This window comes from Anoplopoma fimbria, chromosome 1 (assembly GCF_027596085.1).
Source record: "Anoplopoma fimbria isolate UVic2021 breed Golden Eagle Sablefish chromosome 1, Afim_UVic_2022, whole genome shotgun sequence".
Classification (NCBI taxonomy): domain Eukaryota; kingdom Metazoa; phylum Chordata; class Actinopteri; order Perciformes; family Anoplopomatidae; genus Anoplopoma; species Anoplopoma fimbria.
Window position 1 is genome coordinate 425,001 of NC_072449.1, and position 10,727 is coordinate 435,727.

General features: G+C 44.2%; 1 protein-coding gene across 1 annotated transcript in view; it reads right to left on the reverse strand.

Moving 5' to 3' along the window:
* LOC129089124 (S-arrestin-like) overlaps window positions 1-5,998 on the reverse strand; it is a 9,552-nt gene extending 3,554 nt beyond the window's left edge. Inside the window, exons 1-11 of the mRNA XM_054596494.1 lie at window positions 5,951-5,998; window positions 5,774-5,834; window positions 5,213-5,257; window positions 4,052-4,251; window positions 1,978-2,037; window positions 1,707-1,774; window positions 1,360-1,495; window positions 1,157-1,241; window positions 900-972; window positions 561-698; window positions 129-206 (exon numbers count right to left, since the gene is read on the reverse strand). Of these exons, the coding sequence (XP_054452469.1) occupies window positions 129-206; window positions 561-698; window positions 900-972; window positions 1,157-1,241; window positions 1,360-1,495; window positions 1,707-1,774; window positions 1,978-2,037; window positions 4,052-4,251; window positions 5,213-5,257; window positions 5,774-5,834; window positions 5,951-5,998 (992 nt within the window). The remainder of the gene's footprint in view (window positions 1-128; window positions 207-560; window positions 699-899; window positions 973-1,156; window positions 1,242-1,359; window positions 1,496-1,706; window positions 1,775-1,977; window positions 2,038-4,051; window positions 4,252-5,212; window positions 5,258-5,773; window positions 5,835-5,950) is intronic.
* Between the last annotated feature and the right edge of the window lie 4,729 nt (window positions 5,999-10,727).

A 10,727-nucleotide genomic window follows, 5' to 3' on the forward strand; every position in this document is an offset into this window, starting at 1 on the left:
TCTGATCTGTTATCAGCAGACTGAAGTTACATTTCTACAAGTAAGGAAAGCACAGTGGTGATCTGTCAGGGACACAGGATCTTTGACATTAAGCTGACCACCCAGCATGCCTAGCGGTTCAGACTCACCCAGAAGCGATCATCCTCACCACAACCTTATAAAAGACCAGCATCCCCTGAACCTCCTTCAGCACCTCCTGCTTCACTCTGAGACAGAAAGGCAAAGAGAAAAAAGAGACAATGAGATGGAGAGACAAAGAGAAAAAAGATACAATGAGATGGAGAGACAAAGAGATATAGAGATAGACAGTGACAAAGATACTAGACAGATATAGAGACAATGAGACAGAGAGACAAATAGACAGAGAGAGAGATCAAACAACTATCTTTAGTTTTTGTCAGTTAAACATTATTATTGATACATTGTCTCTCATTGTTTCTCTCAGTGTCTCATTGTTCTCTCAGTGTCTCTCATTGTCTCTCATTGTCTCTCAGTGTCGTTCAGTGTCTCAGTGTCTTTCATTGTCTCTCATTGTCTCTCAGTGTCTCTCTATGTCCTACATGCTGGATGAAGCCAGGTTAGTGTCTTCATGTTTGAGTCGTCCGTCCAGAGCGAGTCCTCTCCTGTCCTTGTTGTGAGCCAGCAGAGGACAGAGAGTGTACTCCTTCTTCAGGCTGGTTCCAGAGGGGACGGTGTCCCTGCAATACACAATACACAACACACACACACACACACACAACACACACACACACACACACACACACACACACACACACACACACACACACACACACACACAAAAAACACACACACACACACACACACACACACACACACACACAGATCTTCAAAATAAAAGCCCCAGAGGAGCAGAGGCTGTGGATAAACAGCTGACTCACGTTGTCTCTTCTTTGGCCACTGATTTGACGTATTTATCGTTGGAGTAGAGAACGATGTTGGTAACCTGTTCCACTAAACACAGATCATGTGACACAAGTTATTTATGTAGAAATCAATTCTCAATTTAATGGCAATGGACAGATTTTGGCAGGAAACCAGCTAACCACAGCACAGTTATAATAACACTGAGACGTCTACGAGATGGACAGAGCAGCCCCCACCCCCTCCCCTCCCGTCCCCGCCCCTTGTTGGTCACCTGACAAACTGATGTCTTTGATGTTCCTGGTGGACGAGTTGGTAATTTCTAAATTCACTCTGAGAGGCTCTCCATGGTAGAAAATCTGCAGACAGGCAGGTCAGAGAGAGAGAGAGAGAGAGAGAGAGGTCAGACAGACAGACAGACAGACAGACAGACAGACAGACAGACAGACAGACAGACAGACAGACAGACAGACCGACCTCTTTGGGCATGCTCAGTTTGACGTGTAGCGGTTTCTCAGACATCAGGAACTCAAAAGTGGTTTCAGCCACTGGAACCAGTTCACTGTTTTCTGGACTGAACTGGATCTTACGGATGCTGAGGCGAACTGAACTCCTCCAGAAACAGAACATTAACACAAAGGTGAAAGAGCTTCTCTGATAAACTCATCAGATCGATTAATAATAATATGAATAATAATGATAATAACAATAATAACAATAACAATAGCGATAATAATAACAACAATGAAAATGACGATTACGATGACAATAATAAAAAAAATAAAAATAAAAATAATAATAATAATTTCCTGTCGGTGACTTACTGCTTGTCAATCTTCTCGTCCTGGTTCTCACCACAGAAAGCTTTCACTTCAAACTCCACCGCACATTTCTGACACATACAGAGACACGTCTTCACTATTAAAATACTGAAGTACTCATGGTATTTAAAAAGTACTGATGATTCAATTCAATTCAGTTTATTTTGTCTAGCCCAGAATCACAAATTACAAATTTGCCTCAGAGGGCTTTACAATCTGTACACGAGACATCCTCTGTCCCGGAACCCTGATGATGACATAATAAGGTAGTTACCTTTCCCACGTCAGACGGTCCGGGCTGCAGAGCAACAGAACACGGCAGGTTGTCTGGAAACTGAAACAAATAGTAACTGCTCTGAACTGAAATCTAAGAACTCATCAACTGTATTTCACCATGACGAGACTGTTCACCATGACGAGACTGTTCACCATGACGAGACTGTTCACCGCTACATCACTGTTCACCTCTACGTCACTGTTCACCTCTACGTCACTGTTCACCGTTACGTCACTGTCACCATCACTGTTCACCGCTCGTCACTGTTCACCTCTACGTCACTGTTCACCGCTACGTCACTGTTCACCATCACCATGACTGTTCACCATGACGAGACTGTTCACCGCTACGTCACTGTTCACCTCTACGTCACTGTTCACCTCTATGTCACTGTTCACCGCTCACTGTTCACCATGACTGTTCACCGACTGTTCACCATGACGTTCACCATGACTGTTCACCATGACGAGACTGTTCACCGCTGTTCACGTCACTGTTCACCTCTACGTCACTGTTCACCTCTATGTCACTGTTCACCGCTACGTCACTGTTCACCATGACGAGACTGTTCACCGCTACGTCACTGTTCACCTCTCACTGTTCACGTCACTGTTCACCGCTACGTCACTGTTCACCATGACGAGACTGTTCACCATGACGAGACTGTTCACCATGACGAGACTGTTCACCTCTCACTGTTCACTGTTCACCTCTGTTCACCGCTACGTCACTGTTCACCTCTATGTCACTGTTCACCGACAAGACTGTTCACGTCACTGTTCACCATGACGAGACTGTTCACCGCTACGTCACTGTTCACCTCTACGTCACTGTTCACCGCTACGTCACTGTTCACCATGACGAGACTGTTCACCATGACGAGACTGTTCACCGCTACATCACTGTTCACCTCTACGTCACTGTTCACCTCTACGTCACTGTTCACCGCTACGTCACTGTTCACCATGACGAGACTGTTCACCGCTACGTCACTGTTCACCTCTACGTCACTGTTCACCGCTACGTCACTGTTCACCATGACGAGACTGTTCACCATGACGAGACTGTTCACCATGACGAGACTGTTCACCGCTACGTCACTGTTCACCTCTACGTCACTGTTCACCTCTATGTCACTGTTCACCGCTACGTCACTGTTCACCATGACGAGACTGTTCACCGCTACGTCACTGTTCACCTCTACGTCACTGTTCACCGCTACGTCACTGTTCACCATGACGAGACTGTTCACCATGACGAGACTGTTCACCATGACGAGACTGTTCACCGCTACGTCACTGTTCACCTCTACGTCACTGTTCACCGCTACGTCACTGTTCACCATGACGAAACTGTTCACCATGACGAAACTGTTCACCGCGACGTCACTGTTCAAATCTTTGAATAATTTGTCCCTTTGTGTCTCGCTGACAGCAGAAGGTCCAGAGCATCCTGTATCTCAGAGACCCTGGTCTCTGGTTAGGTCATCTAAACCTTAAGATGTCTGTGTGTTGGCACCTCCAGTATGTAAACTGGATCAAACTGGGGACATTTAAGTCCAAATCCACCAGAAAGTAGTGGATCGCTGCCTTTGGGTTATGAATGAGTTACTTCCTCAAGTAAAGGGTTTAAGTAAGTGTGTGCACAGGTGAAGATAAAAATGAGAATGAGGGGCACAGGTGGATTGGTGGACAGGTATATTTGTGAACAGGTAGATTGGTGGATTTTTGGACAGGTAGATTGGTGGACAGGTGGAATGGTGGACAGGTAGACAGGTGGATTGGTGGACAGGTGTATTGGTGGACAGGTGGATTGGTGGACAGGTTGATTGGAAGACAGGTGGACAGGTGGATTGGTGTACAGCTCAGAGACGGTTGAGGTGGTTCAGAATCTGATCAGGATCCTCTTCACTAACATCTACAAAGCAAACCCAGAACACACTGGCGGGTTTATGTAACTAGAACCATGTAACCTGTGGATCCTCCAGGAGGAGCTGGAGGACGTGTCTGGCCTGTTTGACTTGTCCTACTGCACCAAAGACATCCTGGTTGTCTCTGTCTCAGCGTCTCACCTCAAAGAAGAAGGGGAAGGCATTGTCTCCCAGCTTTCGGAGCAGCTTCTGCTGGATCTTGGTGTGAGTCAGCTTCTCTTTGTCCTGCAGCTCAGGGTAAACCTGCCGGGTCACCAGGAACAGGTCCCTCCTGAAGGCCACGCCCATCACATCCATGTCCTGGCGGCCGTACCGAAACGTGCATGACAGCATCACGTAAACTGAAAACACATTCAGGCGTCACATCAGCAGCGAAGAGGGACAGTCCACAGTCCTCACTGTCAAACATCTTAATCTCTTTGGTAGAAAATAGTTTCGGAATTCCTTCAGATTACAATTATTTTTCTTTTTTTTTTAATTTCTTTCTATATAGTGAAAAAAACTGTACTTTTTGAAGTTGTGTTCAAGTAGCAAAGCCACATTGTAAAAATACCCGAGTCCAAAGAAACAGGACTAAGCAGTACCACTATTGACCACTAGATGCTGAATCCACCAAAGTTCAGACTGCTTTTAAGTCTTTTAACCAATGACCAATCACAAGAGTAGCTCGATAAAAATGTATCTTCAGGATCGTTTAGTCTTTAAGAAACAGTTGTTTGAATGAAATGAACGTCATGCTGTATTGAAGAAGACTTGAAACTAGAGATTGAGACCATAAACTCATGTCAGCAGCCGACCCAGACTCTGTCTCTCTCTCCACCCTGAAGCTCTGTGCTGATCAGCGGTCTCTGATGTTCACAGACATTTTAAACACCTCACTGGAGACGTGGCACGTCCACGCCTGCTTCAAGTCCTCCACATCATCCTCCTCCACAAAAAACAAGGATCCCAGGACTTAATGACTACAGGCCCGTCGCCCTGACCCCTGTGGTCCTGAAGTCCTTTGAGCGCCTTGTCCTGTTCCACCCCTGCTGCTTCCTGTCAGACTTCCTGTCAGACTTCCTGTCTTCCGGGAATTGAACCCGGGCCAGTGCTAGCCACCACACAGATTAAAACAATCATCTAAAATGTTTAATAAATAGTGAATTCCTTTATGTTGTTTAATATTATTGTTTGTTTTCCACATTGATAATTACATCATATTGTTGGAGTTCATCATAGGGTCTCATCACATTATGATAGTTTATCCATTGATCTGAAATCCTTATGATGATTTTATAATTAACAATGAAACATACAAACCTTTCTTTCCTTTGAGTTGCACCGGGTCGATCACAACCAGTCCATCTTAAAGAGACAGAAACAAACAGAGACGGTTTACTGGAGGCTTCTTCTGTCACCTGAAGAGAAACTGATCTAATGTCCAACACTGAGTGTAGTTTAGTGTTGAGGGAACATTAAAGCATGAAGATAAATCCTCAGATATCAATGAGAAGAGAGAGACAGATCACTTTATCTCTTTGTGTGAATGACTTCAACCATTCAGCTCATCTCCATTAAAGATGCACATCAGGACTCACTGTTCACCAACACATTTTAAATAAAGTTAGTAAAGGACCCTGGTCCAGGATGTGTTTAGCCTAGCTTAGCACAAAGACTGTTAGCCTAGCTGCATCACAACAGCTTAATGTTGTAAAGTATGTTGCTAGCTAACATGCTACCTCAGTCAGACATAAACCTGAGGGACCATAACCAATTGTTTAAGGGACAACATATGCTAATTAGCTTCTAGCTAACTCTGGTGCACATAGTTTGAATAATAATCAATAAATCAAATCATTTCTACATTGAGTTTGAACTCACCGACTGGATCCACAAAGTCACAGTGATCCACAAAGTCTCTCTGGGCCATGTAGACCGCCACCTGAAGCACAGAGGAGGGTCAGAGGCTCAGTGCTTTGCTCAAGGGTTCCTAGGTTCTATTGAAGACAATCCTCCAACATGGATTCTTCTTCTTTACTTCTACTTTTATAGACTTACCGACTTGTCTCGGGAAACTTTCTTAAAGACGACGTGTTTGGGACTCATGATGACTGATGAGGTCACGACCTGCAGCCAGAGGACACTCACACATGAACTCTGACATTCAAACCAACATCAGTTTGACATTCTGAATAATCATTCCCAGGCGCCTTCTGATACTGTGGTTGTGTGTTAGCATTGGGACACATGAATGGGTTCATTTAAGGGCTACCCTTACTTTAGTGTACTTGAATTAACAAAGTCAAATCTATTCAAAATCAAACTGATTTCTTTTACTTACTGGACAATTAAACAAAGGCCAGATTGACATTATTAAAGGAGAAGTTCACATTTTTTACTGTGAGTTCGCTGATAAGTCAAACTATGTATATACTGAGTATGTGTTATTTTATCTTCAGCTAAATTTTTGAATATTAAAAACATGCTGAGAAACAGTGAGAATCACTGTGAGACACATTAAAGGAATAAGAGTCCTACACAGAAAACAGAAGAGAGACACTGACCTGAGAGCAGTAATGTTGAGCAGCAGCAGTGTTCCAACAGCTGATCAGAGCTGCATTTATAATCAACGCGCGCACGCGCACGCACACACACACGCACGCACGCACGCACGCACACACACACACACACACACACACACACACACACACACACACACACACACACACACACACACACACACACACACACACACACACACACACACACACACACACACACACACACACACACACACACACACACACACGCCTGGTCAGCATGCCGATCATTAGCGACTGAACGCACACACAGATAATCCTGCACCGACAAACAGGAAGATCTACAGCTACAGGAGGAGTTCACTGTCCACTTTATGAAATCTCTAACTGTACGACTCTAAACGTGTAAACCGACGAACCTGTACGACTCTAAACCTTTAAACAGATGTACCTGTACAACTCTAGACGTATAAACCGACGTACCTGTACGAGTGTAAAAGTATTTACCGACGTACCTGTACGTCTCTAAACCTTTAAACCGACGTACCTGTACGACTCTAAACCTTTAAACCGACGTACCTGTACGACTCTAAACCTTTAAACCGACGTACCTGTACGAGTGTAAAAGTATTTACCGACGTACCTGTACGTCTCTAAACCTTTAAACCGACGTACCTGTACGACTCTAAACCTTTAAACCGATGTACCTGTACGTCTCTAAACCTTTAAGCCGACGTACCTGTACGTCTCTAAACCTTCAAGCCGACGTAAACCTTTAAACCGACGTCTCTAAACCGACGTTCAAAACCGACGTACCTGTACGTCTTAAACCTTTAAACCGACGTACCTGTACGAGTCTAAACCTTTAAACCGACGTACCTGTAAACGACGTACTGTACGCCTCTAAACCTTTAAACCTGTACGTAAACCTGTACGTCTAAACTAAACCCTTTTAACCGACTTCAAACCGACGTACCTGTACCTCTAAACCTTTAAACCGACGTACCTGTACGTCTCTAAACCTTTAAACCGACGTACCTGTACGTCTCTAAACCTTTAAACCGACGTACCTGTACGTCTCTAAACCTTTAAACCGACGTACCTGTAAGTCTCTAAACCTTTAAACCGACGTACCTGTACGTCTCTAAACCTTTAAACCGACGTACCTAAACCTTTAAACCGACGTACCTGTACGTCTCTAAACCTTTAAACCGAACCGACGTACCTGTACGAAAGTCTAAACCTTTAAACCGACGTACCTGTACGAGTCTAAACGTAAAACCGACGTACCTGTACGAAAGTGTAAACGCTTAAACCGACGTACCTGTACTAAACCTTTAAACCGACGTACCTGTACGCTTTAAACCGACGTATCGATCCTGTACGAAAGTGTAAACCTTTAAACCGACGTACCTGTATGTCTCTAAACCTTTAAACCGACGTACCTGTACGCCTCTAAACCTTTAAATCGACGTCTCTAAACCTTTAAACCGACGTACCTGTACGTCTCTAAACCTTCAACCGACGTACCTGTACGAGTGTAAACCTTTAAACCGACGTACCTGTACGTCTCTAAACCTTTAAACCGACGTACCTGTACGACTCTAAACGATAAACCGACGTACCTGTACGTCTCTAAACGTAAAACCGACGTACCTGTACGCTCTAAACCTTCAAACCGTCGTCTCTAAACGTTTAAACCGACGTACGTCCTGTAAACCTTTAAACCGACGTCTGTACGCCTCTAAACCTTTAAACCGACGTACCTGTACGCCTGTAAACCTTTAAACCGACGCCTCTACCCGACGTACCTGTACGTCTCTAAACCTTTAAACCGACGTACCTGTACGTCTCTAAACGTAAACCTATAAACCGACGTACCTGTACGTAAACCTTATAAACGACCTGTACGTCTCTAAACCTTCAAACCGACGTACCTGTACGCCTCTAAACCTTTAAACCGACGTCTCTAAACCTGACGTACGTACGTGTAAACCTTTAAACGACGTTACGTCTAAACCTTTAAATCGACGTACCTGTACGCCTCTAAACCTTTAAACCGGACCTGTTCTAAACCGACGTACCTGTACGAAAGTCTAAACCTTTAAACCGATGTACCTGTAAAACCTTTAAACCGACGTACCTGTACGTCTCTTAACCTTCAAACCGACGTACCTGTACGTCTCTAAACCTTTAAACCGACGTACTGTTAAACTTTAAACCGACGCACCTGTACGTCTCTAAACCTTTAAACCCTGTACGTAAACCTTTAAACCGACCTACATGTACGTCTCTAAACCTTTAAACCGACGTACCTGTACGAGTGTAAACCTTTAAACCGATCCTGTACGCTCTAAACCTTTAAACCGACGTACCTGTACGTCTCTAAACCTTTAAGCCGACGTACCTGTTAGTCACTAAACCGACGTACCTGTACGTCTCTAAACCTTTAAACCGACGTACCTGTACGTCTCTAAACCTTTAAACCGACGTACCTGTACGCCTCTAAACCTTTAAACCGACGTCGCCTGTAAACCTTTAAACCGACGTATCTGTACGTGTAAACCTTTAAACCGACGTACCTGTAAAACCTTTAAACCGACGTACCTACCTGTAAAACCTTTAAACCGACGTACCTGTACGTCTGTAAACCTTTAAACCGACGTACCTGTACGTCTCTAAACCTTTAAACCGACGTACCTGTACGTCTCTAAACCTTTAAACCGACGTACCTGTACGTCTAAACCTTTAAACCGACGTACCTGTACGTCTCTAAACCTTTAAACCGACGTACCTGTACGTCTCTAAACCTTTAAACCGACGGACCTGTACGTCTCTAAACGTATAAACCGACGTACCTGTACGTCTCTAAACCTTTAAATCGACGTACCTGTACGTCTCTAAACCTTTAAACCGACCTACATGTACGTCTCTAAACCTTTAAACCGACGTACCTGTACGAGTGTAAAACCGACCTTTAAACCTTTAAACCGACGTACCTGTACGTCTCTAAACCTTTAAACCGACGTACCTGTACGTCTCTAAACCTTTAAACCGACCTACATGTACGTCTCTAAACCTTTAAACCGACGTACCTGTACGAGTGTAAACCTTTAAACCGATGTACCTGTACGAGTGTAAACCTTTAAACCGACGTACCTGTACGTCTCTAAACCTTCAAACCGACGTACCTGTACGTCTCTAAACCTTTAAACCGACGTACCTGTACGAGTGTAAACCTTTAAACCGACGTACCTGTATGTCTCTAAACCTATAAACCGACCTGTACGAGTGTAAACCTTTAAACCGACAGACCTGTACCTTTAAACCGAAACCGTACCTGTACGTCTCTAAACGAACTTTTAAACCTTTAAACCGACGTACCTGTACGTCTCTTAACCTTTAAACCGACGGACCTGTACGTCTCTAAACGTATAAACCGACGTACCTGTACGTCTCTAAACATTTAAACCGACGTATCTGTACGAGTGTAAACCTTTAAACCGACGTACCTGTACGTCTCTAAACCTTTTAACCGACGTACCTGTATGTCTCTAAACCTTCAAACCGACGTACCTGTACGACTTTAAACGTTTAAACCGACGTACCTGTACGTCTCTAAACCTTTAAACCGACGTACCTGTACGAGTGTAAACCTTTAAACCGACGTACCTGTACGAAACCTTTAAACCGTAAACCTTTAAACCGACGTACCTGTACGAGTGTAAACCTTTAAACCGACGTACCTGTACGTCTCTAAACCTTTAAACCGACGGACCTGTACGTCTCTAAACCTTTAAACCGACGGACCTGTACGTCTGTAAACCTTTAAACCGACGTAAGTCTCTAAACCTTTTAACCGACGGACCTGTACGTCTGTAAACCTTTAAACCGACGTACCTGTACGTCTGTAAACCTTTAAACCGACCTACAAACCTCTAAACCTTTAAACCGACGTACCTGTACGAGTGTAAACCTTTAAACCGACGTACCTGTACGAGTGTAAACATATAAACCGACGTACCTGTACGTCTCTAAACCTTTAAACCGACGGACCTGTACGTCTCTAAACCTTTAAACCGACCTACATGTACGTCTCTAAACCTTTTAACTGACGTACCCGTTAGTCTCTAAACCGATGTACCTGTACGCCTCTAAACCGACGTACCTGTACGAGTGTAAACCTTTAAACCGACGTACCTGTACGTCTCTAAACCTTTAAACCGAAACCGATGTACCTGTACGTCTCTAAACCGACGTACCTGTACGAGTGTAAACCTTTAAACCGACGTACC